We start from the raw sequence: 14,701 nt of genomic DNA, 5'->3' as shown, positions 1-14,701 counted from the left end.
ACATACACCTATGGATATTTTAGCATCCCAATAAAATTATCCCATTCAGGCACAAAGCTCAGTAGTAAAGCAAGTAATTCAAATAACCTGTCAAAGAGAACCATGTTTTCATTACAATTTCTAACACAGAAGGGAAAATAAATATCTCATTTCTTGAGAATCACTACATCGGCACATGTGGTTCAATAGCACCACCAAGAGGAGAGATTACATATCTACCATTTAGAAGTAAAAGTGTACCCGCAGCTATGATCATTAACTTACTAACATTACTTGGGATATTAACTGAATAGTCTTTAGTTAAAAGGTTAGTGCTTATTAGTGAATTTTGGCTAAAAGACAAACAAAACAAAAACAATGTTGTATATACACAATACACATTACAAAACAAGATAGAATGCATATTTTTGCATGACTACCTCTGATACTCAGTATATCTGTAAATTTACATATTTGGGATTTTGAGGCTAAGATTTTATTGTATAAAAGAAAAAGAATATTGTATGGTCGTATTGATTTTACTTCAGTAAAGCTTTGGCATCGTCCATCACTGCAATACAAACCATATAAGAGAAAAAAGTCAAACTGAAGACAGCTTAAACCAGCTCTTTCCACTTTATTGATGAAGAGATGCACAATTTACTGGGGTGCTCAACCGTCCGATATATTAACTCTATTTGTACATGTGTGCTGTATGACATTCTTACTTCTTTCTGTAGGTGTGAGGACAATTTTAACATACACAAAATCAGCAGAAGGAACCAAAATCAATAGCAACATAATGATACTGTCAAATGATTTCAGTGCGCTGGATTGCTACAGAAGATCCACTGACTATACACCTACACATGCTCCTTCTTTTCCTCCGTTTAGATCAACAGACAGAACAGATAAATAATCACAACAGCTACCCATGGCAATGTCAGAAGGATGATGTCATCCATCTCCAATCTCATCAATCTCAATGAAATGGCTGGCGTCCTGCAAGTTAAGCTGTATTCCCTTTGGAGCTTTCTAGCTCTGTGCTTGAGGTCAGTTTGCAAAGTGGCTGTTTGTTTTTGAAGTAAAATGGATGAGCTGCTCAGTGCACGAGATAGTGAATGCTCAACAATTCAATTGAGAGCCAATTCAGAGAGGCAAAGACAATGGGTATACAAGAGTTTGGAGAAGACAGAAGAAAGTAGGAAACCCTTCTGTCACTCTCTAAATTGGTCAACATCATCAGTCGACAAATAGCAGATTTCATTTATAATGATTCAGAGTACAGCGCTCCCACAAAGGAAAAATGTAGGTTTTATAAAGGAAAAGATTTGTATAAATAATATTAAACTAAATAAAAGACAGGTAAAAGAAAAAGACATTACTAAGACAAGACAACAGGTTACAGTCAGGGCTATTTTAAATGAGGAATGAATGAATGAACGGTTATTTATGAGTAGATCCACATTTTAGGTAATGATGATGGCTTTAAATTAAATGGTAGTCTGACACAGTCTGATGAGTGGGGAGTCATTCATTGAGTTATGGTAACACTGGAGTAACTGGAAACTGCATCACACACATACAAAAAAAAAAAAAAAAAAAATCACTATTCAACACCAAACAGATTCTCAAGAGATGAGAGCAGAAGAGTCATCTTAATCCTCAAACCTCCCGTCCAGGATGCTTTCGAAGGTGAAGGGGAGGAATTTAAAGCCCTGGCCTGTGTAAAACTTGTTTTGGAACTCCACCCTGTGAGGAAAATAAAGATCCAATCAAAAAAACAAAACCCCACAATGACCAGGAAAGCCTTTCACACAATAACCTTGTCACGCATACAGTGATGGTGGCCGTCAGGTTAGGTAATGCTGAGTGGAGCAGTCGCGGCTGGTGACCCCTGCTCTTCATTCCACAGTCTGCACCCACCTGCACCCGATGATGTCTACAACCTGGGCCAGACACCTAAGCCTCTTCCCTTCTGGAACATGATCAGGCTCTATTTTTAAAAGTCCAATGCTAAGTGACGGAGGATGACCTTTAACTGAGGAGTCATGAATACCCGTCATTCCACAGACTGTCTGGTGTAGGAAAGTAGACAAGGTGGGCATAGAGATTTAACTAAATATTACTGTTGATAACTAATAAAAACAGTTTCCAAACGATTTTTAAAACCGAAAGCACCACCAATTCTTACCTGTAGTAAATAACATATAAATTCCCATGCCATGTTTTGTTTTTTTGATCCCTTAGTCTACTTGAATTTTTTTTCTTTCAAAATTAAACACAAGCTTCCTACTGTTTCAGCTAACTGATGTGTACATTGTCCCATATATACAGGAAGACAATTTCATATCTTAATTATTGTATAATTAAGATGTCCAGGGCAACTCGGCACCTGCAAGAATCTCTCGTGAGACCAGTAAACAAATCTTTTCACTACTGAGAACTAAGTCTAAGTCTCACGTAACTTCTTGACACAATGACTGGAAAAAAAATACATTATGATTGGGGATTTATATTAGCTTCCCTTTGTTCAGAACTACAACTGACTGTACATGAAAGCCATTTAGTGAAAGAGCGCTCATCCAGCATTCCTGTGTAAAGGACAATTATCGAGGAGACTGGCTGCAGGCACAGCAATGCTCTGTAAATGTGCCAGTGGATTATGACACCAGGATGACATTCAGCACGGCCAGACAAAGACATTTATTAAGGGGACAACAAAAGCTCGTCCGTGCCATGCCAAAGAGCCACAGACTGTTCTGAAAACCACAAATGCACCATAAATAAAGAGCATAATATTGACAAGAGGCAGATGTAGGTAATGCAAAATGGGGCACACCCTGGGCGGTTAGCTACTGGTTACCAGTGGTGCTGTGGTCTGACAGGCTGAAACACCGTGGTGTTTTAGTTACATAATGCAAGCAGTGCTTGTTACATAAGTTACTGTCATCTGTTTGTCTGTGTACCGTAAACAGTAAATCTGTCATCTGGATCTTCTTAATCTGGAATTTTGTTTGTGGCATTTTCTGTGCCATAATACAAAGTCATTCTGAGGGAGTTCAGCTGACACATGGTGGTCTTTTCTGCAATGTTTTAAATGCACACTTGTTTACTACACTAAATTTACCCTGCAGTATTACAAACTAATGCACTAAATCCATTCCTTTTGAAAGGTACAGAAGCCAGTCCAGGATCCAGATGTATAAAGAGATGCGCCAAAATCCATTACTTTGAACCACTAGCATAGAAAACTAGTAATTTCTCATCTGCACATCAGGCTCTGTGGTGCCCAGGATAGTTAACTCAGTGGAAATAGTTGTAGCCTGCAGGTGGAGCTGTAACTTTGCGGTTTGTAGTGCTTATGTTTATGTGGCATTAGAAGACTGCCCCATCTTTGAACCCAGGAAGACCTGAGGCGTCTTCTAAACACACTCGCAGGTACACACATGTTGGATCGGATCTTAAACTGTTACAAAACAGCAACAATGGTCTTGGAAACTGTCGAAGCAGCTGGCATTTCAAACATGTAACAGAACCTTCACAAAGGTAATGATATGAATGTGAAATCAAGCTTAATTATTTTTGCAAACACAATGCAGACATACAAGAACAGATTCAACCAACAGACAACAGGAAACTTACCAGTGCAGTCGCAGTGCATGCAGGAAGGCAGACAGGCCTTCCATAATAAGAAGAATGGCAACTGTGAGAAGAGCAAAGGCGAAAAAGATTATGGAGAGAAACAGGAAGCCTGCAAGGCTCCGACTGGAAAGGCCGAGGCGCATCACCATGGTCCACAGCACCTCCGACAGCTCTGCACATGAGACAAAAGAAGCACACACTGATTTCACTGTGGTGATAAACATGAGAGTGTAAATCAATTTAAGTATAGATGTCCATTTACGTGCATGAGCCAGACTGAGGGCCCAAAGCCTCAGATAGGACGCAGTGTTGGAGATACAGCCCAAGCAGTACTCGATGGTGTGGATCGCCTGATGCACCGCCACATCCCCAAAGTTAAACTGTGGATAAACGCAACTACATGTCAGCATGAAACTCCAGAAAAATGCAAGAAATACAGGTCCTGAGGTCCACAAAGGAGGAGTCCGGTTCATTGTGTATGCAAGATCATTCAGGTAATCAACAGGAAAGCCATTTGCCATATGGAGATCAGCAACCACCCAAAATTAAAAGAGGCATCGTTGTCTTAGGACCCTGTGAACCCAAACAATCAGCTGCTCTGCTAATCCCTCATGCACATCACCAGGATAATACAGAAGCACTGGCCTACTTGCACCCACTGCTTGATGAACCCCTGCAAACCATTTTCAACATCTGGAACACACCGACCACATACTGACTAACATACACAGACACAACTAAGAGGCGCAGGCAATGGTTGAAAACAAAGCGAGGGAGAGTAAAAGGGAAGACTGGCTAGACATGCACGCTGATAGGAAAGGATAGGTTGCAGGGTGGAGGTGCAGCGTGAGCTCCTGTCCTACCTCTTCCTCCTCATGGGCCTTGAAAGCAGGTGACAAAAGGCAATGCTTGGTTATTGACAGCAAACACACCAGTGGACAGATAGACGCCAGTAAACAGGAAAGTTATGAGAGAAACTGGTTACTCATTAAAACAGAAAAAGGATGAAACCAGCACTAGTGAGTGACAATATCTCACATCTCACTCATACAATCAGATCATCTGAAAGTCAGACAGAGAATTGGCTCAGTTTAACTACAAGGCATGTGTAAGGCAACTCACTACTCAGCATCTGTTTCATGGCAGCGTTAAAGCTCAGCGGGATCTAGAACCAAAACCTGACAGCTCAGCACTTCTCAAGAAGCTACACATATTTCAAAACAACTACACACAAAGGTGAACGGATGGAAGAAACAGAACTGTAATGCCAAGAAAATAACAAAGCACATTACTTTTTTCAGTTTAATCTCTCAATAACAATTCGAAATGCTGCAAGTTGAATGATAATTTCATAAAAGGAGCTCATTAAACCTTTTTGTCAAACAGGATCTTTATCCATAATTGATGATTTCATTGCCAGAGTAGAAGTGGAAACAGAAGTATCAGTTTCTGTTTCCAACTACGGCTAAGAGACTGAATTATTCAAACATTAAAGTAGATCCTATAACCTTTGTTGTTTCCCACCTCCCTCACCAAACATCTGGCCTGTCTTTGCTTCTACTTTGTAATAAAAATACTGTTCATTGGAAGTTTGACATTAGTCTCTTTTACCTCAGGTTCTTCCTCAGAGTTCTGTGCGAGCTGATCATGCTGGATGATTTCAGCCTCATCCTCCGTGGGTCCATTGCCCACCCTGATTCCTCCAAAGTTCTGTGTCCCCTGTCAAACAGGATGGGCAAGGGAATAAAACGATCACTTATTGTATTCATAACTGCACTGGAATAAGCTATTCCATAGTGGTAGTGACAGAACATGTGCTTCATCTCACCAGATGCTTCCGCCACAAATACTGTCTCCACAGAACCAGAGTTTTTACTATCAGCATACAGGGAACACATGCCAGGGCAACTATCACCAAGAATATTTGCAGACCCATCTACAAATCCAGAGGAACGAAAGGAAAACAGGCAAAAGAAGACCAGTTAGCATCCTGTATTCATTCCAAGACAAATATATGGCTGTTGGTTACTATGTGAACCTTGCCTGTCCTCTGTAGAGCGGTTTGACATTGGGGTCATTGTAGTTGAAGAGAAACATGTTAATAAAGGCAATGAGGAGACTGGGAGCCTCCCTGGAGCTCCGTGCATCAAATGAGACCCACTTAAAGAAAATCAGGATGACTAGATAGCCAAACAGACTGGCCATGAAGATAATTTCTGGAATGAATCCCAAGTAGATATTCAGTGGCTTCTGGAAATACCTGCAGAGAACCACAAACAACACATTAGTCACCATGATAACACGGAAAAAAGGGAAACGAAGCAAGAAATGTAAATATACATAAATATGGAAATCTCACAGGTGGTTAAAGAGACTTAGAGAGACTCCAAACAGCATGTGGATGACTCCCAGGATAACAGACATTTTCATCTTGAAGGAGTTCAAGAATGACAGCTTGTTGATGGCAATGTTCCAAATCTGAGAGACAAATAGTCAATTCATATAAAAGAAAGTTTTACACTATCAATAATTGTTAGATTTTAGCAGCTAATATCAAGGCTTGAAGTAATATAATGAGTACGAGTTGAGCTAATTTTTACTTAGCAGGAACGGGAGAATGGAGATTACAAAGAAAAAAAACTTACAGGATCGATGCCAATGGGGTACGGCCCATTGAACACTCCATCCACTACTGGGTCCAGCTGCAAAATTGAATTGCCATCAAGTGTATCAAACCTGCAAAAGACGAAAATGCAGATGAGTTTTTTTTTTTTTTTACTTAAAACCAACACAGAACTCATTGGGTTAGAGCTCCAGTCAGTGTTTACCAATGACACTTACGTCCAGTTGCCTCCTCTTTGAGGCATGAACATGGGTTTGACACTCCATCCAGAGCCAAAAGCATTAAGAGACTTTGAAAAACAATCGTTGTAAATGATGCCGGTGTACATTGAGAAGATTCCCATCAGCAGGATGATGTAACGTCCCGCAAACACCATGTTGAATATCTGACAAAAAAAAAAAAAAAAAAAAAAAAAAAGTTAAATCTCAGGAGAAAATACAGTAACATACATCTCCAAACAGGACAGAATAACAGGGGGTCTAAAATGTCTCTGCAAGCATCAGGGTATTTGTAGCTCAGTGGCTGGGTATCACCAGTAAGGATGGGGTAGGACTGATGGGATGGCAGCGATGGGATCCGTACCTCATTGTCGTTCTTCTGGGCCATCAGCCTGCTCTCTCGCAACACGAGGTACAGAGCAGCACAGGTCATGAGTGTCCCATGGCCCAGGTCACCAAACATGACCGCAAATAGGAAGGGGAAGGTGATGATGGTGTATGGTGCTGGAGACGAGGAGGCAGGCGTCATGTGAGGGGGTGCCAAACAACAAATGAGTGAAACATGTCAACAAGGAGGTTGATAATGGATGATGAGGCAGCTGAGACAAAAGCCTTTCAGTGACTGTCATTTAATACTACAGCCAGCTGGGCAAACAGGCTTATTTAAACAAAAACAAAAAAAAAGACAAACGTCCACATGGATATCCTAGGTAATGACGCACAGAGGTCAGAGTTTCACTAACCTACAGTCAGGTGTGACACATACCTGGATTAATCTCACGATAGTTGCCGATGCCATAAGCATCCACAATGTTTTGGAAGCCTGAGGTGAACTTGTTTGTCTTGTTGTATGTGGGTGGGGTCTGTTTGGTCTGCATTCTGTTGAGAATGGAAGGCACAGTGGAGCCACTCTTCTCCTACAGTGCACAAAACAAAATGGGCAAAAATGTGGCACACATTAGTGAACTTTCACTTACCACTAGAACATCACAGACAACAACTAGAAATCCAAATTAAAAAGTTCAAAACAAAGCAAAGGCTGAGGTATATCTCTGAGATGTTGTGAAAGTCTACTGTGCTTAGAATGACCAAAGCTGCACTGAAATGAGAACTCTGCTGCTGCGTTCTCAGCTGATGACAGAGACCTTGATACAACATGGGCCTGAGAAAACGCTGTTACCACACTATGTGCCCAACTAAACATTTAGATGAAAAGGAACTCAACAGAGAAAAAAGATTTAAATTGATACAATAGAAGCATTGATATCAACATTTGTTTCATACATTTAATTTTTCCTTGATTAACAACTGTCCTGTCCATCAAACATATACAGTCTGGTTCTCGGTTACTCACCGTCCCTCTGCGCAGAGCAAACTGGATGGAGTCCAGGTCGGAGACAGGACACCACACCTCAGCGATCAGACACTTCTGAGTGACGTCGATGTTGCAGAGGTTCAGGGTGTGGTAGATGGCCTTCATCTTCCTCACCTTGATGAACCAAACTCTGACTGTCTTGGCTGCAGCCTGCAGGACTCTCTGCCTGTGATCCTCAGTCTGGTTCAGCACCTTTGGGGGGCAGAGACAGTGAAGGTCCGAATGAAATCTTCTGCACGACAGGGTGAATTCTGATTTCGTGTCACTATTTGTGTAATCTATCTTATCTTGTTTGTCTGCGTCTCATTGCTATTGCAGTCTTTCTTGGGTGGGAGACTCTTTGGAAAGAAATTCATAGTCTCTTTGAAAAAAGAGAGGTTACATGAAGTATTTTTAAAAAGCACTGCTCGATGCCGACAGCCGTAGCAATATTAACCTAATCTTTACAGCCCTTTGAGTCTCCTACTTAACAACTCTCCTGTGTACACTTTTCAATCAAGTTCTCTTGAATATAGTTCTACAGAAATTAGCATGTTCTAGCGATGACAAATTATCTGTACGTTTACCATCCATAGATCTGACAAAACCAAGTCTCAGTTGTGTGAATTATAATGCCTAATGCACTCAGAAAACCAAAAATAGCAGCGATGCATCATACATTCTTTGATATTCATAGAAAGTTTACATTTACTGGCACAGATAGCAATTAACAAGTCATGTTAAAGGGCAACAGTCTGTCTAATCCTCTAGGTGTTCCCATAAGGGATAGAGGATATCCCCTGATACATTGCTGTATGACTCACATTTAAAGCTAAGCACCACGATCAGCAAATAGCAGCGTAATTTAGCTCTGTGCTGTCAGCCTGCAGCCACAGCCTCGCCTGCTGTCGAGGCAAATATTGCTGATTGCCGTCCCAACAGCCAAGCATTCTTCAGCATCCGTGGCATTTTTATCATTCAGTCGAGCTCATCACTACATCCACAAACACCGAGATCTACATTCCTCAGCGTACAGAGCAGGGAAAGGACTGATTCCGCATACGCAGTTCACACCATGCATCAACCATCTGCCAGTGATCCGACAGCATCTCATCGGAAGACACTTAAACAAAACTGACACATCTGGCTGAGGAAGTAGAGCAGCGTGTGAAAATCTGTAGCACAGAGTACAACACATGGTATCTGTGCTGTGGAAGTGTGTGTGACATGATGTAAAACCCTGTGGGAGCATAGATCATCACATGGCAGAGATGCAAGATAGGACTCATTTGCAAAGCTGAAGGAAGGACAGACGGGATTTGAGGAACTCGATGTTGCAGCAGACAAGTCACTGGGGATTACTACATTACAGGCACAACAACAACAGTGTGGTTTCTGTGGAAAGACTCTCTCTGTGCAAACACCACGTTGCAAATGCACTACAAATGGAGTTCATTTATAACTTGGCTGCTTGGAAGATATCTGGATTAGAGGTTTGTCTGGAATCTGATGATGGAATATGCAGCGGAAACGTGTTACTAACTGCCTTAGAAGCTTTCTTTTAGACGACATCCTGCTGACCAGACAGAAATGACCAAAAAAGGGGAACTAACCAGTTCCAGCGTAGTTGTTTTTACAAGTCAGTGTTAATAAGTCACCCCTGCGTAGGTGCTTCCCCTGAGCGTGTGTTTACCATTTGCAGATCTTCAATGCGAGCATTCACTCCTGCCAGCATCTCTTTCCTCTCCTGAGGCGTTTCTGGACACGGGTACAATGTTGCTCTGAAGCTGAGGACAGATAAGCAAGCACTGACAAAGATCTGTTGGCCAAAAACACTTTAGAAACTGAACACGTTGTTGTCAAAAGAGCCACTTACCCCTCACAGATTTTCTTGACTCTGTTCTTCAGCTGGTCTCCCTGGAAAAATATGATGAAGACAGACTTGTGGACCTGGTCACCCTGTGGAAACACGGTATCACAGTTAGGAATGTTCATAAAAAAACACTGAAAGACGCAATTAATCTAACCAAATTTGCTTTTTGTACAGTTAAGCATTCATCTTTTTGAACAAATAGTTGTGAAGCTTTTGAGAGGCTGCTGATAATAAGCCTTGTTTAGGAGCAGTACTCACTGAAGCTGGGTCCTCCAGAGGATCTTCAATATCTGCCTGCCTCAGAAACACATTTCCTCTGCAAACTCTCCACAGCATCCTCTCAAAGGTGGGAATACGTTCCCGGCCAATGACTCCCGCTACAAATCTGTAATAGAGCGAAACAATCCGTGACTTTGTAGCTCACAAAATGTCAAACTAAAGATAAATAACATCAGCTTCAATGTCTTTCAAGTGAAAAAGACAATTTTCCAGAGTAGAAAAGGAGTAGTTTGTTTATTCTTTGGTTCTGTTTTAAGCAAAAGCTGATGATCAGGGTGATACTGTTGACTGAAATGTCTTCACTAGAGGAATGACATTTGTGAATGCGGATTCTGAATGGATTTCGGCCTCAGGTGACCTTTGATGCCTTTTAAGCCGAGCAGCTTGAGGTGACTGGCCAATTGTTACACTCCAGTTTCAGACACAGACGGTCAAAGTACACGGAATGGAAATCTTAAAAATAGTCCTTATACAAGACAAAGGACAACAGTAACAGACTCACCCCAGTCTCAGTGGAGCGGCTCTGTTCGGCTCATTGGGGTCCAGGAGAGTGGATGACTCTTCTAGTAAACTGGGATCCTCCATCTGCATGACAGTGAACAAATCATTAGCGACTACGCCGACATGAAGACCACAACGCAATGCAGACACTGCTGCCTTTTAATACTTAAACATCGAGATTTAACGCTGCAAAAGAACAACAACAAAAAGCCAGTGTTTGTTTCCAGCACAGACAGTGACGTTCTCCACTTAATGTCTGTGTTTGGTTCAATGATTCACCTCAATCAAAACCTGTTACAACCTGTAAAAGATCACTTAACATTGGGAGCACGCCCAGTTTTGCTCGCGAAGGCAGTGAAGTGGAATTGAAGCTGGGCAAAGGTGGAAACTGTTCGGGCAAATGAACCGTGAGCATAGAACGAAATCTTATGTAAAGTCTCATACAGCAGTGGAAATACAGCTTCTTAAATACTATTATAAACTCGCATGAGGGCCATGTGAGCAACTATAAAAGATCCTGAGTGCAAACACCTTCAGCCAAATCAAGCAGCAATAAGTGCTCCTGTGTGTGTGTTTATGAAAGCGAGAAGAGAGATCAGTGCAGACAGCTTATCAGTTTAATCTGTCTTCTACCAATGCGAACCACAAATTACTGAGGTTAGATTGACAATTTCCGCTGCTCTGACACTGCCACAGTGTGCTTATTTTTCGAAATACATTGAAAAATCACCTATAAATATAAAAGTAAGTTCTCAAGCTGTATCGAGTGGCTTTCAATGAACAAACAAATAGCAGAGTAAAAGTCACACTCCTCCTGCAGGTTGATACAACGTTCAATAAAAGACCTGACCGCATTGTTTTTGTAAGGCCCGTGTGCACAGACAGTGAAGCTGACCTCATCAAAAAACTGCTGAGTGCGACGCAGAATGTGCTTGAGCTCAGTCAGTTCCAGGAAGTTCTTCTTTAGCGCTTCTTGGTTGGTGTTTATTTCCTTCAGCTCATTCTCCAGCTTCTCAAATGTGGCCTATGGGGAGACAATCAGAGGGGTCAGCAGAAGGACGCAGCAGAGGACTGAACTGAAAGCCACCTATAACGTAGAAAACTCACCTCCAGGTCGATCATGTCTCTTGGAAAAGGGACTTCAGGGTTCTCTCCTGTGTCAACTATTGGAATGTTGGCCTTCTTAATTTCTTTTTCCACAAATCCTGTAAGAGGGGAATAATCTTATATTCAGGGAACAAGGAAAGACTGTGGTACAGGGGTGATCTAACAACATTAAGGCTGGATAAAAGCAAATTGGGCACAAACTTTGGGCCTGCTTGTCTCTCTTTTAATGCTTTAGAGAGTAGAAATTAAGCAAAACTTGCATTGTGTGATACATCAGACAAACTGGGAGCAGTTCTATTGCCCATTCATGACTCCTGTAATGGAGAAAAGCAGTCCTGAAAAGAAACATCATAGCTCTCTTACTCAGTTTACGATCCATCTCCTCACATCGCCGTACTTCATTGACAAACTTTCGCTGGAACACATTCACATCAGGGTTTAACTGCAAGGAAGAAAAGCAGAAAAAACAAAGGTCAATCAACAGAACATATCTGAAAAGACACGACTTAAAAAATCAAAACATTCCGAGCCCCATCGACTTTTTCTTATCAATGAAATCCTTTTCTGTATATTTTACAACATTTCTAGCTTCTTAAACTGGTAGATGATGTCAGAGTATAGTTGGATCAACTGAATGAGAAACTACAGCTGATGCATAGGACGTCTCTGTTAGCCCATTCAATACTCAAGCACAAAGCTTCCCTCAGGACATGTCAGGAATGGACTCTCAAGCGTGGAATGAGGAGTCAGCTGTGAGCACATGATGCAGAAGGCATGCACTTTCTCCACAGTTTCCTCATGTGCTGCTTTCATCAACACACCAAATGAGAATGACGACTAACTGACTAACTGGTAGTTTTTAATCCTGTATCATGCAAGCTAAACCTGCAAACACTAAGACAACAGGATCAAATCAGACTTACATCACGAAACTGCACCATCCCGATCTCCCCCAGTTCACTGACACAACAGTAGGCAGCTTCCGACTGGAGGAAGAGCTGAGCCAGCGTCATCTCTTCACTTCTGAAGAGTTCTCCCATGTTGCTGCTGGATGTGAGTGCTCAGCACCCTCAAATCAGCCAGAACCCCTGGAAACTGAACACCAACATCGCCCATTAGTAACACACAAATACCACATTTTCAATTATAGTGAAAACATTACCTTGAGAGGGTAATGTAGCAAAATACTGACGGACTAAGAGGAGCTATGTCCAGAGAATGTCTGTGTGGCACCGTAGCGTCATAATGATTAATGAAGGAGACCTGTGTCAGTTGTGTGATAGTTTAACACAAGTGTGAGAAGCTGACATGTGAGGGAAAAAAACGAAAAGAATAAAAGGTATCAGCTAGGTCTCATGCTGATCCCGTGATCAGCGCAGGAATGTGGTCACCGTGAAAGTTTGATCTGAAGCATTGCAACGCAATTAGATGGCCATGAAGTGAACTGAATTTCTGCTGTGGGTGTAAAACGCAGGTTAACAGCCAAATGCAGGTACAATGCCGTTTTTAAAATGCCGCTTGGCTAACACTAAAGGTGAAGATTTTCTCTGAATACCTCACAGCTAAGCAGCAAAACCTCCTACTGTAAAACGACCACACAGGGCTTATCTGTGGATTACGAGGCATCATGTGACCTGAGGCTCTAGTAAGCTTCAGTAACGATGCAGCAGCTCGATCAGAGCTGAGTGCCTCTAAAACACACTGAAACAGTTCTGCATTACACCACAAATACAGGAAAAACCTGCGCATTTTGAACGCCTTTTGTTTGGTTAGTTAAATACCACCCCAAACAGCTGAGCAACTACAGACGCTTCACCTGTCAAAGAGCTAACAGGTAGTCACTAATAAACCAACCTGACCTGCCTCTTTTACAATCAGCTGGTTATCGATCCATCTAACCCATTTAAACTGCATGAGATAAGGGCAATGCATGACTTCAAATAGCCAATTGGCTTGAGGAAACGTTGTTTACATGATATTAACGTTAGCTAAAGCTAGTGCGCTAATTAACGAACGTTCACAGTTCAAAAGTAACTTTAATGTTAAGATAATGTTATATAACACGACAGTAACTGTTGTGAAGCTAATATGAACAGTTTCTGACTCCCTACATTAACTTAGATGACAGTTAGCCGAATACTAGCCGGTTCTATGTGTAGTTTGTGTGGCTACAACGAGAGCTAACGCTACAGTATCGCACCTGTTGTTCAGTATTTAGCTAGCTTAGCCTAAAGCAATGAGATCGTCACTTATGAAATGTTGATTCAAGTCATTTATAGCCGGTGTTCTTACTGTTTCGGTGGAGATTATGCCCCTCCTCTATGCGCTCCTGGTCTCTGTCGTTTGTTGTTGACTGATGGTGGTTTGAGCTTCACCTCAACTCGGATCGACCCTTGAAAGCGGAAGTATCCAGGCAACATGTATCGATCGAGGCGTCAACTCGCCGAAGTCACATGACAGTTAACAGCGAACCACGGTCGGCCTCCAGCGACTATCTGAGCCCAGGGATTGTAGACTGTCTGCCACACAGATTATATAGTTTACACATTGAACGGTGCTATGGTAATGTCTCGAACCTGTTGCACGCCTTAAGTGCGCTAACGCTAAATTCAAGCTTTTATTTTGAAGGGTAATACGGAACTTTACTAATCAATGCTGCTATTTTCTGCCTTGACGTCTGATAGTCTGATAGACCTCTGGTGGTCAAACTGTGTAACTGCAACCAATTTGTAGAAAACACGCTGAATGAAAATATTGCAGTAAAACACATCCTGAAGTTAAAAATAGTTTCCTGCAGTTTCAGGACTCATTTCTAATAATTTCTAATACCCCCTGCAGCCCTTTCTTTTAATATAATACGGCTAAGACTTGCTTGTTTACTCCAAAGGATAGCTAGATTTAAAAAATAAAAAAATCCACAGACACTGACAGAAATTGTTATGCAGAGTTTGGCTTGGAATAATTCTTTAAAATCATACTGTTCCTTTAAAAGGTACTATTTTTTCGGAACAAACTTTTAAAGCTGTGAGTCATGTTTGTGGTAGAGCAAACACACTTAAAACCATAAATACCTCCAACTCTGTAGGCTGTGTTCCTGAAACTCATCATAATGGGTACACGTC

The 14,701-nt window shown here is 41.7% G+C and overlaps 1 protein-coding gene across 2 annotated transcripts; it reads right to left on the bottom strand.

The window, feature by feature from the left end:
* Positions 1 to 596: 596 nt before the first annotated feature.
* On the bottom strand, positions 597 to 14,079 carry LOC110959371 (V-type proton ATPase 116 kDa subunit a 1). Of its 2 annotated transcripts, XM_022206214.2 has the most exons (22): positions 13,872 to 14,079; positions 12,503 to 12,674; positions 11,943 to 12,021; positions 11,580 to 11,677; positions 11,368 to 11,496; positions 10,474 to 10,556; positions 9,951 to 10,077; positions 9,696 to 9,778; positions 9,513 to 9,606; positions 7,820 to 8,032; positions 7,232 to 7,382; positions 6,830 to 6,969; positions 6,466 to 6,632; positions 6,270 to 6,360; positions 5,984 to 6,102; positions 5,668 to 5,884; positions 5,453 to 5,560; positions 5,236 to 5,343; positions 4,488 to 4,505; positions 3,887 to 4,004; positions 3,625 to 3,796; positions 597 to 1,731 (listed from the first exon to the last, which is right to left on the bottom strand). In XM_022206214.2, the coding sequence occupies exons 2-22, from the start codon at positions 12,617 to 12,619 to the stop codon at positions 1,638 to 1,640; spliced, it is 2,526 nt and encodes an 841-aa protein (XP_022061906.2). In that variant the 5' UTR covers positions 12,620 to 12,674; positions 13,872 to 14,079; the 3' UTR covers positions 597 to 1,637. The 2 variants fall into 2 exon arrangements, with proteins under 2 accessions (XP_022061906.2, XP_022061907.2); XM_022206215.2 differs by lacking the exon at positions 4,488 to 4,505 and having other exon boundaries at positions 13,872 to 14,075.
* Between the last annotated feature and the right edge of the window lie 622 nt (positions 14,080 to 14,701).

The sequence above is a fragment of the Acanthochromis polyacanthus genome, chromosome 21, assembly GCF_021347895.1.
Source record: "Acanthochromis polyacanthus isolate Apoly-LR-REF ecotype Palm Island chromosome 21, KAUST_Apoly_ChrSc, whole genome shotgun sequence".
In the NCBI taxonomy this organism is placed as follows: domain Eukaryota; kingdom Metazoa; phylum Chordata; class Actinopteri; family Pomacentridae; genus Acanthochromis; species Acanthochromis polyacanthus.
Note: the sequence above shows the minus strand (reverse complement) of the source record. Positions and strands in the feature narration are given on the sequence as shown.